The sequence below is a fragment of the Lichenostomus cassidix genome, unplaced genomic scaffold (genome assembly GCF_008360975.1).
Source record: "Lichenostomus cassidix isolate B80296 unplaced genomic scaffold, HeHo_3.0 HiC_scaffold_852, whole genome shotgun sequence".
Lineage (NCBI taxonomy): Eukaryota > Metazoa > Chordata > Aves > Passeriformes > Meliphagidae > Lichenostomus > Lichenostomus cassidix.
The window spans coordinates 669,927-686,086 of record NW_028148026.1 but is presented as its reverse complement, the minus strand read 5'-3'; the positions used below and the strand labels follow the sequence as shown (position 1 = coordinate 686,086).

At 56.7% G+C, this 16,160-nt stretch overlaps 2 protein-coding genes across 2 annotated transcripts in view; both read left to right on the top strand.

Moving 5' to 3' along the window:
- LOC146420340 (Fc receptor-like protein 4) overlaps positions 1-4,801 on the top strand; it is a 44,508-nt gene extending 39,707 nt beyond the window's left edge. Inside the window, exon 7 of the mRNA XM_085048404.1 lies at positions 4,642-4,801. The gene's annotated coding sequence lies outside the window, so the exon portion shown is untranslated. The remainder of the gene's footprint in view (positions 1-4,641) is intronic.
- Positions 2,331-4,801, top strand: LOC146420339 (Fc receptor-like protein 4). Its single transcript, XM_085048403.1, has 5 exons — positions 2,331-3,092; positions 3,175-3,258; positions 3,658-3,679; positions 3,768-3,847; positions 3,930-4,801. The coding sequence occupies exons 1-5, from the start codon at positions 2,684-2,686 to the stop codon at positions 4,022-4,024; spliced, it is 690 nt and encodes a 229-aa protein (XP_084904529.1). The 5' UTR covers positions 2,331-2,683; the 3' UTR covers positions 4,025-4,801.
- Positions 4,802-16,160: the final 11,359 nt, after the last annotated feature.

Here is a 16,160-nt window from a genome sequence, read left to right as displayed (position 1 = left end):
GCCTCAGCCCAGGGTGGCCAGTGTGTCCCTGTCCATGAGACCTCTGGGCCACACCAGTATCCCCAAGGGGACAGTTTTGAGACAGACGTCAAGCCCCTTGCCCTGGTGCAGCTGTCCCCATGGTGCCACCCCAACCCAGACCCTCTCCCTTCTCCCTTCCAGCCCAGACCCTCAGCCTCACTGGTGAGTCCCCAAGGGATGTCGTGCCCCTGCCCGACTTTTCCCAGCCCTGTGCTGGCCCTGGCAGGCTGGTGTCCCCTGTCACCTGCAGGTGCACAGACAACCCAGCTCCTCGTGGATACCCCCTGGACACCAGCGGTGGTGTGGGACAGAGTGACACTGACCTGCCGGGGCTTGGGGACTGCCGGTGTCACCACCTGGTACAAGGATGGGCAGCGCTGGTGGCAGGATGCAGCTGACCACTTCATTGTCACTGAGAGTGGCACCTACAATTGTCAAACAGACAGCACTGGGCTCAGCCCTGCCGTGAGGGTCTTAAATGGTGAGCAGGGGATGGGGATGGATGGCCCACTGATGGCTCTGGGTGGACTCTGCTCTGTGGCTGGCCTCACACTACTCCTGTGTCAACAGCCTGTCCCCTTTACATGGGGACATCCCAGTGCTCCCCAGGGCATCCCAGTGGGATAGGAATACCATGGGGACGCTAGTGAAATGGGGCCATCCTGGGTCTTACTGGGATCCTTCCGCACAATGGAGATTTCCTCAGTGGTCCCTGGTGCCTTGGAGTCCCACCTTGGACCCTTCTCAAGCCCCTCAGTGCAATGGGTTCCCTCCTGTCCCACAGACCGGCTGGTGCTGCAGGTGCCGGCAGAGGCACTGCTGGAGGGGGACAAGGTGACACTGCGCTGCCGAGTCAGGAAGGACACGTCAGTCAGCAGGGTGCAATTTTACCATGAGAAGAAGGAGCTGGGGGGCTCTCCCAGGAGGACTGAGCTGTCCCTGTCCCGCCTGAAGCTGCACCACAGTGGCAGCTACCACTGCAGTGGCTTGATGAGCAGCAGTATGTCAGTGTCAGTGTCAGAGCCAGTGACAGTGACAGTGCACGGTGAGCACCCCACAGCTGGATCTCCAATAACGAGACATCCCCTCAGCCAGCAGACTCAGAGTCACATCCCCACCTCCCATCTCCTTCCCAGAGCTCTTCTCGGTGCCGGTGCTGGAGCTGGAGGGTCCCCCCGAGCCCACCGAGGGGTCCCCCCTGAATCTCAGCTGCCTCAGCACCCCCAGCCCCCTGCGGCCCCGAGCCCCCCTCCTGCACCTCTTCTACCGGGACGGGCAGTTGCTGGGGGGCCCGCAGGGGTCCCCGCAGCTCCTGCTGCCCGCCGTGGGGGTCTCCCACTCGGGCAGTTACAGCTGCGAGGTGCGCTCCGAGGGGGGGGCCGTGTGGAAGAGCAGCGCCCGGCTCCGCGTCACGGTGCGCAGTGAGTGCGGGGATGGGCACGGCAACCCCCACAGCCTCCCCGGGACCCCCAGTCCTGGCTGACTCTCTCTATACCTCCCTCCTTGCCTTCCCCAGGTACCTCCCTGGGTCGTCCGATGAGTGTCCCTGGTCCCTGCATCCCTCCCCTGGTCCCCTCATCCCTCCCCTAGGTACACCTCTCCCTCTCCTAGGTACCTGCATTATTCAAAGGTCCCACCATCCCTGTCTGATTCCTCGAAACCTTCCCTCTAGTCCTCTCCAACCCCCTCCATGTCTCCCCTTCCTAACCTTCCATCCCTCGCTGGGTTCCCTTCCACCCCTTTCCAAGCCTCCCCATCTCTGGGCATCCTTCTTCTTCACTGTGATCCCCCCCACCCCTCTCTGATCCTCCCTTTCGTGAGTCCCTCACTGCTCCCTGCTTTCCCTCATCCCTCCAGGGTCCCCATTCCCTTTGTCTTCCCCACAGAGATTCCAGTATCAGAGGTGTCCCTGTCTGCACAACCCCCCAATGGACAGGTGGCACTGGGTGACAGCCTGGTGCTGAACTGCACAGTGGCCGCAGGGACAGGACCCCTGTCCTTCTCCTGGCACCGGGAGGGCTCGGGGACACTGCTGGGCACTGGACCCCATCTGGAGCTGAACAAGGTTGGGGACAATGACAGCCGCCACTACCAGTGCCGGGCCAGCAATGGGGACAGCATGGCTGAGAGTCCCACACTGAATGTCACCATCCTGGGTGAGTGGGACCCTCGAGCTCGGGTGATCCCACCCATGGGATTCCCCATCCCACCTCATCTCCCCCACACCATCCCCAAACCACCCCAGGTCAGAATCCCCACCACTGGGCATCACAGTCTCAGGTTACTGAGACCATCTGGGTACAGATATCTCCACCCAGGACATCCCACCCATGGCTCCCTCATCCCACCTGTCACATCCCACACCCCACATCAAGTCACAGTCACCCTATTGAGCGTCACCCTCCTGAGTGAGTGGGACACTGAGGATTAGGGTGACACCCCCCATGATCTGCTTTGACCAATCGATCACATCCCACCCATACTAATCCACACCCCCTACAGGGTGACGGCCACCATCACCCTCAGACATGGTCCTGGGTGAGAGGGTCCCTCGGGCTTGTGGTCACTCCCATTCACAGTATCCCTCACCACACCCTCATCCCACCCATTGCATGCCCTCACCTTACACCAGGTGTGACCCCCACCACTGTCGGTCACAGTCATGGGTGAAGGGGACCCTCTGTGTCAAGGTGCCACCATGCAGAGACTCCCTCATCCCCCCACACCAGGTTCCAGCCCCTCCCCCACCCTCAGCCCCGTCTCTGTCCCTGCAGTGCCCGTGGCCAATGCCACCATCACCCCTGGCTCCCCGGCACTCCAGGTGCACACAGGTGACCCCGTGACCCTGTGCTGCTCGGTGCAGGTGGGCTCAGCACCTGTCACCTTCACCTGGCTGCGCGACAACCGGGAGGTGGCCCAGGGTCCCCTCCTGGAGCCTGGGGACATCGATGTGGGACATTCTGGCACCTACCAGTGTGTGGCCACCAACCAGCTGGATGAACACTGCGTGTTCCAGGCGCTCAGCCCAGAGCTGGCCCTGGAGGTGACACCGCAGGGACACTGGGGCACAGGTCAGATCATATGTGGTCACCAGGGCTGCACGATGCCGAGAGTGACACGTGATGCTGATGTATCCCCTTCTGTCCCCAGCAGTGGCTGCAGGGGTCAGTGGGTCCCTCGTGTTCCTGCTCCTGCTCCTGGGTGTAGCTGTGGCCTGGCACCGGTGGAACAGCATGGGTGGGTGACAATGGGGGCAATGGGGGCCTGGGGATGTGGGCAGCCCTCTAGAATGTGGGGGTGATGGGGCAGCAATCACAGTGCTTGACTTGGGCAGTGCTAAACCCCCTGTGACATTTGCCTAAGGTTGTCAAGGATTTGGGGCAGTGCTGGAGGATCCAGCAGGGATGCTGGGGATTCTTTCAGGGATCCTGGGGGACTTTGCAGAGTCCCCTCCCATCAGGCTTGGGGTTCTAGATGCTCAGAGGGTCCAGAGCACCGCGGTGTTTCAGGGGTTCCTGGACACTTCAGAAATACTCACGGATCCTGGGGGAACTGAGGGTCCAGTGGGGTTCAGGATTCCTGTGCAGGGTCATGGCCCTGGGACCCCACCGTCACCTCCACCTCTTTCCTTTGCAGCTGCCAGGAAGCACCAGGACAGGTGAGTGGGAGGCTCCAGCCATGACTCCCCTTTTATCCCAACCCCCAACACCTCCCATCCCCTCCCACACACCCCCTTATCCCAGCAGGGTCCCCCCGGAGCCCCCAGCGACCCCAGAGGAGGGGGAGGTGCTGTACACCCACGTTGTGTTCACCAAGAGGATGGCAGGTGAGTACAGGGTGGCACACACAGGGACACGTCACCCAGGGTGTCACCCCCACCCCCATCCCACAGCCAGTGTCTCTTGCAGCATCCCCCCGTGCCACCACACCCCAGGATCCCCAGGTGACCTACACAGAGCTGCCAGGACCTCATGGGCGACTGCAGGAACCAAGTGAAATCTAAGGGAATGTGGCCTGGGCCAATTAGAGATGTTGGTTACACCTCAGTGATAACATATTTGAGAAGAAAATCAAAACAACATGCATATATAGTTCATTCTAGCCAGAGAAGAAGGAGGAGGTGAGAACATGTGAGGGAAAACAACATGGAGACACCAAGGTCAGTGGAGAAGGTGGAGAGGAGGTGCTCCTGGTGCCAGAGCCAAATTTCCTCTTCTGGCCATGGTGAGACCATGGTGAAGCAGGTTGCCCCCCTGCAGCCCATGGGGTCCATGGGGATGCAGAGATTCACTTGCAGCCCATGGGAAGGTGACCCACACTGGAATGGGTGGATGCCTGGAGGAGGCTGTGATCCACTGGGAGACCCCATAGAGAGAGAGGCCTTGCTCCTGAGATGGAATAGCCTGGCCTCGGAGGTCTGCACCCTGTGGATGAGGGAGCCACACTGCAGCAGTTTTGGGAGGTCTGTCTGTCTGTGGAAGGAGCTCACATTGCAGCAGTGTGTGTGCTGCTGCTTGAGAGATTTGGACCCATGCTGGAGAGGTTCATGGAGAGCTGTCTCCCATGGGAGGAACCTCACAGCAATGCAGGGGAAGAACTCCTCTCCCTAAGCAGCAGAAGAAGGTTCTGGTGATTAACTGACCCAAACCCCCATACCCTGTTCCCCCTGTGCTATCAGTGGGAAGGCTGGGGGCAGGAACGGTGTCTTAAGGGCTTATTTTACTTCTCATTATCCTCCTCTGACTCTGTTAGTAATAAATTTCACTTTACAGCAGCTTAAGTTCAGCCTGTTTTGTCCTTGGAGTGTTTTCTCCCAGTTCCTTAGCTCATCAACCCTTGTGTTTGTCCTGGTCGAGGCCGAGTTTCCAATGGGGTCCTGTTGTAGTGTCATTTGGACCCTGTTGTTCTTCCACCCTCAGCAGCCCCACAGCAGAAGGGTCCTGGGAGAGGCCAGGCCAGGGATTGAGCTGTGGAACTGCCTCTGTCTCCATGGCAGCTCTGCGAAAGCCCAACATTCCCTTTGGGCTCCCTGAGATCCCCATTCAGGTGCCTGCAGCCCCTCGTTCCTCTCCTTCCTCCCTGCACTCGCTGGTGCCAGGCCTCCAAGGATGTCTGTTTTCCATAGGAAAGTGTCTTAGTTTAAAAGACAAATGTCTGACAAGGAGGGCAGGAATCTTCTTGGAACAGAAAGAAGAGTCTTCTCTCCAAATTATTTTAACTTCAAAATCACAGGGCTTCCAGGAAAAAATGTAGAAAAAGGAGTAACAGTTCTTTACTAGAAAATATATAGAATGGAACAAAACAAACAACACAATAACAGAAGTTTCCAACCTACTCAGTGCTATTTTTTCCCCTTTCTTGTGGTTATGACCACAGCTAGCAAAGGGCGCTAGTGGCTCCAGCAGGGCAGAAACTGCAGGGACTCACTTGCAGTGGGCAGGGTCTGATGTGAGCTCAGAAATTCCCTGGGTGGTAACAACTAACCAGCAAGAGAGGGAAAGAAGGGGGTGCTCCACCCGCAAAACAACACGGCTCTGTCCAGTCTCAGCACTGGACGTTGCCCAAGTCTGAGTCAGCAGGGGCAGCCAGGATCCTCTGGCCAGCAGCGGGCACAGGCAGGGCGGGCAGGCAGAGCTCGATGGCAGTGCTGAGCTCTGGCACAGAAAGCCCAGGGTGAGACCACACGGCTCCCGGCAGCACCGCGGACACAGATCCTGCTGATGTGACCCCAAGTGGGAATGGCCAAATCAGCCCCTTGGGAGTGGCCGTGGGAATCCTTGGCACAGATTCTGTCAGGAGAGGGGATTTCAGGGACCCCAAAGGACATTGGTGGGCATTGGCAGAGCTGCTGTGGAGACAGAGGAAATTCAACTGCCACAGATTGATCCTGCCTGCCCTGGAAAATGGTGAGGCTCCAGAAAACCCACAGTGCATTGATGACTTCAAAATGAGGGGGAACATGGCAGAGGAGGGTGTCTGGGGGTGATTTTTTAATGAGTCTCTACTCCTGATCATCTGATTTATGCCCAGAAATGCGTCCTGTAGCTTTAGGTGGGGAGGAGCAGGAGCCGGAGGAACTCTAGCTTGGGCTTGGTCCAAACCCTCACTCCCTTGTGCTCAGCTTTGCAGAGCAGACAGGTGCTACATTGCTGCTTTTAGCTAGCTTGGGTTGTGTTAGCTTAGACAAGAAGATTTTCACTGTCCCGCAGTAGCAATTCTTCAGTGGCTCCTGTTGTTTCTTCTGGAACTGTTCGCCTTGCTTTTGGTTTGAAGATCAGATCATCCCTGGGGAGATGGTCAGCAGGACCTGTGGGGAGCTGCCAGAGCAACTCTGCCCAGCCCTGGACCTCGAGAGAAGCTGAGCCACTGAAAGAAAGGACTCTAAAATTCACCAACCTTGTCTGCAGCATGAAGGAGACTAATGTCAGAGGTTCATCAGGTTCCCATCTGTTTTTTCTCTTCCCCAAGCTGCTGTGTGGACTCTTATTCCCTTCCCTGAGACAAAATTATCTGCCTTTTTTTTTCCTAGCATGTGGCCGGTGAAGGTTTTTTTCCCTTCCCCTGACATTTTGGGTTTGTTTTTGCTGCTGTGGGTGTGGGGGGTGTGTGTGGAGGGTGACATTCTGATGGTTAAATATCTAACAGTTACTTATTTCCCTCCTGTGCCACGCGGGCACCTTGTTTGTCAAATAAACAGACTTTTTTCACTTTCACCTACTAAAACTTCATTTCATATCAGTGGGAAGGGATTGCTGAAACCCTTTTTTCAGAGGAAATGTTCATTCCCAAGCATTCTCTCCCAAACTTTTCTCTAAACTGAGAGACAGGGTTTTGAGATGGGGAAGAAGAGAATGCAGAGCCTCCTGAAGGCTGCTTTGGCCATCAAAGCAATGGAGGTCCAGAGCCCTGTAAGGTTCCTCCTGGTGGAGGAAACGTGCTGGCGTTTGTCCCTTTCCAGGGGTGTTGGAGTTTGGGGAAGGGCTTAGAATTTTTCTCCATCACTGTTACTAAGCAACAAATAATTGATTGTTTAGAGCCATCAAGTCTTTTGTAAAAGACAAAAGGTGTGCTTGGGCAGGGCAGGGTAAGGGAAGAGCCGGCCCTTGGAACGCTCTCTTGTGGTTCGGACGCTGGGAGGAGAGGCTGCTCTTTGCTTTTCAGCTGCGACCAGAGGAAATCCAACTGTGCCCTGTTTTTCCTCTTCTCCTGGCTGGGTGAGCTTTGATTCAACCTTTTTCCCACTGGGAAGTGCATGTTTCCCCAGGCTGCGTTTCCTCGCAGCAGCTGCCGGGAGAGTGCGGCTGCCTCTGCCGCCTGCCCCCCGCCCTCTGCCGCACGAGACCGCGGTGTCTGCTGTGACTGCAGAAATCCTTGCTACCTCACTAGCTAGCTGGGAGAGAGCCAGCTCCTACCCCTGCCGCCCTGCTTTTTGCCGCTCCAAGCTGCTTTGCCTTCCTGCACTCTTCTCAGCCTGCCCGCCATTACCAGCTGTCTGAGGCTGACCTGACCCTGTGCCACAGCACCACCTGCAGCCGCTCGGGAGTCATCGCACCTGCCCTGCCCAGCCGGGAGCTCAACAGCTCCCCTGCTGCTTGCAACTGTGATTACACCACACAGGAAAAGGCTCAGCAGCTCACAAGTCATCTGCTATTGGTTTCTGATTCTAGTTGTGGTTGCTATTATTGTTATTGCTTGTTTTTAGATACTAGTAAAGAACTGATATTCCTTTTTTCCCATACCTTTGCCTGAAAGCCCTTGATTTTTCAAAATTAAATAATTCGGAGGGAGGGGAAAAATCACATTCTCTGTCCTAAGGGAGGGTTCAACCTCTCTTGGCAGACACCTGTCTTTCAAACCAACACAAGGGGCTTTCCCTGGAAATTGCTCCTTTTCTGACCCTTCAGATTCTGAATCTTGTTGCTGTTGCCGTTGGTTTTCTTCTGTCATTGCTGTTTGCAGGAAATTGTTCTTCTCTCAGCCCTTTGGGATCTTTGCCTTTTGTGCCTCCACTGGGAGGGAAGGGGCAGCAGCCCCTCTGCTGGGGACAATGAAATAGAAAGCCTTATAAATATGATTACCTGGCAAAAGATGCTGAGGATATGGAGACTGAAATGAAGACAAGCTTTGAGTTACCAACCCCAGCTAGTGAACAACTTGAAAACAATGGTACGGCCGACTGAAGGTAATCCCCCTTCTTGATGAAACCATACCCTCTGCTTGCAGACAGGTCCAAGGGTCAGAGCAGACCCTGCCTGCTTGGCAGAGGGTCCAAAAAGCAGGTTTTAGGGTTTAAAATATAACACCGTATGGTAATGCAATGATTCTTAAAGGTTTTATGTAAATGTTGTAGGATTTGTAGCTTGTTCTAGATAGGTTAATGAGAATTAGAATATTCAACACAGAAGATGACTTATTGTATTGCAAACGGCAGCTTGCTCTCTTGTTATTCATCTCTTCCTGCTCTCTCCCTCTCTCTCGCTCTCTCTTGCTTCTCTGACATGCTTTGCGCTGCCTGGCAGCCCCTAGCAGCTCCCCTACACTCACACTCTTTCACAATAAATTCCATGCTCTAAGACCTGACTTCAGAGATCTCTCGTCTCTGTCCCAACCATCCAAAACCAACAAACAGAGCCTCAAATCCTACAGGATTTAATCATACACCCCTGGTTTTTAGTGGCAACACAAAAGTGGAGAATCCCATTGCCAAAACCCGAGAGAGCTGAACAAAGAAACACCATTTCTGCCAGTTTAACCAAAAAGCTGCATTTTTGTCCCAAGAGCAGGGAGACAGGTCCTGTGCTCCCTTGGAATTGGGAAGGGGGATGGGAAGCCACCTGGTGTACTGGGAGCACTGGGAAGGGGGAACGCAGAGTCACTGGGAGCATGGGGGCACTGGGAGGGGGAATGGGGATCCCCTGGAGGTACTGGGAGCACTGTGGGGCGAAAATGGGGAAGTCACTGAGGTTACTCAGAGCACTCGGATGGGGATTAGGGCTCCTCTTCAGATACTGGAAAGGGGATGGGGGAGCCCCTTGTGCTACTGGGAGGGGGAATGGAGAGCACTGGGTGCTCTGTGCAGCCTCCCATGACTCGTGGCCACCTCACAGAAAGGATGGGCAACCCCAGAAGCCATGGAGGAGGAACCCCAGTGTCCCCAGTGCCCCCCACTTCCCAGAGTGTCAAAACTTTGCGTGTAGAATTTCATAGATGTCACTGGGTTCCCACGGTTGCCCATTCGGCCCCAGCAGCCCCACATAGGTTGCCTCAGGTTTCTCCACTGGGGGGTTTCGGGCTCCAGGGGGGCCCTGTGGGGATAAGGGAGTGTGTGGGAGGGGATGAGAAGTCCTGGGGGTTTGGGTGAGAGGGGGGTCGTGACTGGAGCCCCCCACTCACCTGTCCTGGTGCTTCCTGGTGGCTGCAAAGGAAAACAGAAGGTGACTGTGGGGTCCCAGGAGCCCCCAGCCATCCTTGCGGATCCTGAACCCTCACCAGAGCCTCAATTCTCCCGAGGACCCCTGAGTATCCCTGATGTCGCCTGGAAACCCTGAACTATCCTAGTGTCCCTAACTCACTGAGCCCCAAAACCCCAAGTTCAGCCGGTAGGAGGAACCTCCAAACTCTCCCAGGATCCCTGAAAGAACCCCCAGCATCCCTGCATGAACCTCAACACCTCCCCAGACTGCCCAGGGCCCAGAGTTGAGGTCACAGGAGGCTCAGCCCCTCCCAAATCAGAGACTGCCCTGTCACCTCCCTTCCCTGGGGGATTTCCCACCACTCCCGGAGCCCCCATCACCCATTGTCACTCACCTGTGTGGTGCCACCAGTGACAGCCCCTGATGACACCCGCGAGAAGAACCAGGAACAACAAGGACCCAACAAATCCCGCGGCTACTGCTGGAAACAAAGGGACACACACTGGGGTCACCTGTCACCACAGGGGTCCTGAAACCCTGGTGACTTAAGGACTTCCCTCCTGTGCTCTGTTCCCTCTGTGACACTGCCAGGGACACAGCAGGGTTGAACCCAGGTCGTCCATGACCTGGACATCACAGGCCCCCACAGGGACCCCATATGATCTGACCTGTGCCCCAGTGTCCCCGCGGTATCACCTCCAGGACCAGCTCTGGGCTGAGTGCCCGGAACACGCGGTGCTCATCCAGCTGGTTGGTGGCCAAGCACTGGTAGGTGCCAGAATGTCCCACATCGATGTCCCCAAGCTCCAGGAGGGGACCCTGGGCCACCTCATGCCCATCGTGCAGCCAGGTGAAATTGACAGGTGCTGAGCCCACCTGCACCGAGCAGCGCAGGGTCACGGGGTCACCTGTGTGCACCTGGAGTGCCGGGGGGCCAGGGGTGATGGTGGCATTGGCCACGGGCACTGCGGGGACAGAGACAGGGCTGAGGCTGGGGGAGGGGCTGGAACACTGTGTGAGAGAGGGGCAGAGGGGGGAATGAGGGTGGGATGGGTAGGATGAGGGACTCTATGCATGGTGGCACCTGGAGAGAGAGGGTGCCCTTCACCCATGACTGTGACATACGGTGGTGTTTGCTGACACCCGTTCTCTGGTGGGGATGCTGTGGTGGGAGCATCCAGAGCCAGAGCCACAGCTACCTAGGACTGTGACCTGCAGTGGCAGGGGCTGCGACCTGAGGAGGGATGGGGGATGCCATGGGTGGGTCATCCCCAGCCCGAGGGTCCCACTCACCCAGAACAGTGACATTCAGTGTGGGACTCTCGGCCACACTGTGCCTGTCGCTGGCCCGGCACCAGTAGTGGCCGCTGTCCTTGTCCCCAACATGGTTCAGCTCCAGGCGGGGGCCAGTGCCCAGCGGTGTCCCCGAGCCCTCTTGGTGCCAGGAGAAGGACAGGGGACCTGTCCCCATTGCCACCACACAGCTCAGCACCAGGCTGTCACCCAGTACCACCTGTCCCCCGGGGTGTTGTGCCAACAGGGACACTCCCGAGAGTGAGACCTCTGCAGGGGGACATGGATAGGTTGGGGGACCCATGAGGTGTGTGGGACTCGGGGTGTGGCAAAAGGGGAGTACAAAGGGGATAGAGGAGATTCCATTGAGGAAGAAAGAGATACAGGGAGGGGTGGGGTTGATGCAGGCAGGGATGAGAGACAAGAGATGGGACAGAGAAGAGCCAGGGAGGGATGTGGGGAGCCCAGAGAGGGGTGGGGAGAGCCCAGGGAGGGGCTGGGGGGATGTGGCCCAGGTAGGGAAGGGAGAGCAGAAGATGAAGCTGGGAACTGGAAAGGGAGGCCAGGGAGGAGCAGAGGGACCTGGAGAGGGACCCGAGCAGAGATGGAGGGACCTGGGCTGGGAGGGACATGGGAAGGTGTGGATGACCCAGGGAGGGGTGAAGGGAGGGATGAGAGATGCACACAGTGGTGAGGGAACCCTGGGAAGATGTTGGGATTTCCCACCCCTACTCCCACACTCACTGTGCACTGTCACTGTCGCTGTCACTGGTGCTGACTTCTCCCAGCTCTGTGATGGCCCCCAGATCACCCAGCCCCCACAGCGGTAGCGGCCACTGTGGTGCAGCTGCAGGGGGGACAGGGACAGCTCGGTCCCATTGAGGCGTCCCCCCAGATCCTCCTCTTCACGGTAAAATCGCACCCCAGTGACGGTGTTGTCCCGCCAGCCCCGGCAGCGCAGTGTCACCGTGTCCCCCTCCAGCAGCACCTGCGCTGGCACCTGCAGCACCAGACGTTCTGTGGGACAGGGGGGACTTGTCACATCTGGGGACTCTGTGGGAGGCACCAGGGTCCCCCATTGCCAGGATGGCAGTCTCATTGTACTGGGATGCTCTGGGATGTCCCCGTGTGCAGGGGATTGGCTCTCGTCACATGTGGGGTGTGACACAGAGCTCACCCAGAGCCCTTGGGGACACCGCCAGGGAACCCATCGCCCCCTCACCATTTAAGATGCGCACAGGGGGACTGAGCCCGGTGCCAGGTCTCTCACACGTGTAGGTGCCACTCTCAGTGACAAGGAAGTGATCGGGTCCTTTCTTCCACCAGTGCTCCCTGTTCTTGTACCAAGTGGTGGCACCAGATGTCCCTGAGCCCTGGCAGGACAGTGTCACATTGTCCCACAGCACCGCTGGCATCCAGGGGGGCTCCACGAGGAGCTGGGTGGTTTGGGCACCTGTGGGTGACAGGGGACACCAGCCTGCCAGGGCCATTGTGGGGCTGGGGACAGCAGGGTGGGGACATGGCATTCTCCTGAGGACTCACCAGCGAGGCTGAGGGTCTGGGCTGGAAGGAAGAAGGGAAGGGGTCTGGGTGGATGTGGCACTGCGGTGACAGCAGAACCCAGGGCATGGGGTGTGGGGGTTGTCCCCAAACTGTCCTCAGTGGGACATCAGTTCTTGTGAGAAAGTGCTAACAGATGATCCTGAACAGATCTGGAGAGGCTGGGGAACATGTCTGTGTCACAGCTGCCCATGCACCAGATCCATGCGGCCTGGACATCTCAGGGACAGGGACACTGCAACCACCCTGGGCTAGGGGCATGGGGACACTGTGGACCTGGGGACACCACAGATATCCCATGCTGTCACAAGTCACCCCCACCAACCCCATGGCTTATCCACAATGTGTTTGTCTCCTTATCCCTGTCCTCTTATCCCTATCCCCCTGTCCCTGTCATGACAGCTTTCCCACCCCCATTGAGCCTGTCATTATATCCTTGTCCTCAGATCTCAGTCCCCTCACTCCTGTCCTCCCATTTCTGTCCCCACAGACACCCCACCACCAGCGTCCACCCCCACAGACTGGCTCTGGTGGCACTGGGGACCTCAGGGGACCACACAGCCCCCTGTGCCCCCTCCCCACTGCTCTCTGCCTCACCAGGGCTCATCCCTGGGGCATCAGGCCTGTGCCCATGGCACTCACCCCACAGGAGCAGTGCCACCTTCCCGGCCATCCCGGTGTCGCTGGCCATCCAGGCTGACTGTCACACGCTGCTGGGGCCACCTGTCCCCTGGGTGGTGGCTCTTTGGCCAAAGAGGAAGGAAGCGAGGTCACATCACCCACATGTAGGTGGCCCTTGGTGGGGGCAGGGTGGGGACAGGCTGGCGACACAGAGGGACATGGAGGGACTGGGGGGCTCTGGGGATGTGGGGAGCTAAGGATGGATTTCCAAAGGAACGGGGAGGAGCAGAAATGGGATCCCTGGGGAATGGGGCTTCTCAGGAAGGGGAGACAAAGGGGATGGGATCTTGGTGAATGGGGTCCCCAAGGGTGAAGGGGAAATGGGATTGGGGTCCCAGGGGTGCTTGGACCCCAGGGATTTGGGGTGATGTGATGTGGGCCCTGCTATGGGGAGTCCTGGGGGACTGTGGAGCCCATGGGATGGGATCAAGGGGAGGGCAATGCTGGGCAATGGAGGTTCTGGGAAATGGGCATGCAGGGATGGGGGTCACCAGGAGGGGGACCTAGAGAATGAGGTCCCATAGTTGGGTTCCCAGGGCAATGGCGCTCCCAGGGATGGGCAGTGGCTGGGTGGGCATGTGGGTCACAGCTCCTGCACTGGGTGCCTCAGATTTCAGGGTGACCCAGACAAAAGCACAGACCCTGATGATGTTCATGGTCTGTGGGGAACACCAGGGGGCTCCCATGGTGCTCTGGGTCTGTGCTTCCCCCACTGGGACTTTTCCCTCTCTTTATTTTTTTTTTTTTTCCTTTTTTGCTCAACTTTGTAAACATGTCCCCTCCCAGTTCATGGCTCCGGGATCCTAGGGAGCACCTGAGCAGGTAACAGGTTGGGGGAACCCCGGGGAGGAAGGACGGCAGTGAGGGGGCTGCAGGGAGGTTTGGAGGGCTGTGGGGGATGGGGGTGTCCGGCTGTGTCCCCAACACTTTCACTTTCTCTTTCCTTCAGCAGACAGAAGAGGCTCTTTACACTGAGAGTCAGACAGGGGGTGGGGTCAGTCCTGGGGGACACATCCAGGGGGATCCTGTCCAGGGAGATCCCTGTTCTGGGTGTCAGGAAAATTAATCCAAAAACACCAGAGCTTTATGCCCAAAAAGGAGACAGAGGAGTCCTGTAACTTTATTCTAATAAAGGGAGATGTCATGGGCATTTCCCATGGGGTCTCTCAAACTGCTAGAGGACGCAGCCTCTTTTTATCCTAATTTCCTGGCTGCATTTCCCTCTCTCTTCCCCCATTGGCTGAGGTACTTGAGTGCTACAGACTTCCTGAAACACCTAACGCAAACCCCCTTCTAATGTACATCCCCCTTTCTTCTTTTTCTCATGTCTCTGTTCTTGTCGTTTATTAACACAGTCTTGGGCAAGTCAGTCAGTGGAATTCCTATGGAAATCCTTCCCACTGTTTCTTCCATTTCTCAGTATCGGTCTGACCAGCTGTTTGTTTGTAAAGATATTCCCTTATTCCTTTCATGGGGGTGACATGACCTGGGGGAATCCAGTCCAGGGGGTGACACATCCTGGACAAGAGGATCCTGTCCTGGGGGAGGGCAGTTCTGGAAGTGTCCCTGCACATTCCTGGGGGGTGGCTGTCCCAGGGGTGGCACAGCCTGGGGACTCCTGTCCATCCAAGTGTGGGGCTCAGCCATGGCACAGCCCCACTGCACAGGGATGGGCATTGGCCAGCCCTGCTCTGGCCAGCCCCAGGGGCAGCCAGCACCTGAGGCTCCCACCTGCCCCCTTGGCCCCCTTTGATTCTCACAGCTTTAGAGCTGCTCAAAGGTGAGAATTGTGTGGGGGAAAAATGCGTGGCTGTGGTTTGCTCAGCTCTGCAAGAAGCACAGAAACCAACTGGAGCTCAAGCAGTGGCTCTGTGAGGGCCTTTGATGGTTTTCAGAGCAGGGCTGGGTGGAAACCAACCGTGCAGGGGCAGCTGTGAGGGAACCAGTCTGGAAATGCAGCAATTGATCATTTTGTCCCTCTGGCCAAGGGACTGAGAAAGCCCCAGAACTCCTGCAAAGACAACAACAAGCTGCTCAACAACCTGACCTGGACACTCCTCCTTCCTGTCTTGCCATGGGCTGACAGTGGCCGGATGCTCTGCACCCACCAAAGCTGCTCTCTCGTTGCCCTGCACAGTCAGACGGGGAGAGAAAATTGAACCAAAATTTCCTGGGTTGAGATAAGGACCAGGAGGAAAGTGGTGGTTTTGCTTAGCCCAGAATATCAGCAAGGTATCTTTAACATCTAAGAGAAATTTAAACTCCTCAAACACTGTTGTGGTAGGCCTGAAGAAGTGTCTGAGGGGTGGGGAGTGGCACAAAGATGGCTCCTGTGTGTCCTGAAAGTGAAAGTTCTAGAAGTTTTTCACCAAGTCCAGTAGAGCCAATCTCTGATGTCTCTGAAAGTGATGGACATGCTGCTGGCCAAGTTTGGGCCAATTAGAGGTGCTAGTTACGCCTCTGTGAAAACATATTTAAGAAAAAATCAAAACAAAGTAGTCATGCACTTCTTTTTAGCTAGAGGAGGAGGAGGAGGTAAAAATATGTGAAGGGAGAACAACATGGAGACACCAAGGTCAGTGAAGAAGGTGGGGGAGAAGGTGCTCCAGGTGCCAGAGCTGAAAACCCTCTGCTGGCTGTGGTGAAGACCATGGGGGGAGCAGGAGGTCACCCTGCAGCCCATGGAGTCCACAGGGGTGCAGAAATCCACCCACAGCCCACACCAGAGGAGCAGGTGGATGCCTGGAAGAAGCTGTGATCCAGTGGGAGTCTCATAGAAAGAGTTAAAGCTGCAAAGGCCTTGCAAGAGAGAGAATGCCCTTGCTCCTGGCATGGAAGCAGCCTGGCCTTGGCTCAGGAGAGTCTGCACCTTATGGACAAGAGAACTCCTGTTGCAACAGAATTTGGGCAGGATGTTGCTTGTGAGATTGGACCCATGCCAAAGAAGTTCCCAGAGGACTGTCTCTCGTGGGAGGTACCCCGTGGCTAAGTAGAGGAGCCCTCTCCCTGATGGACTGACCAGAGAAAAGAAACCCTTACCCTGCCCCCTGCCTGAGCTGTTGGCTGGAAAGAGGGAGGGGGGTGAGAGGAGAAATGATGTCATAAGAGGGAGTGGGGTGCATGAACAAATGGTATCTGAAAACTTATTTTTACCTCTAATTTATCCTCCGACTCTGTTAGGTAATTAAATCA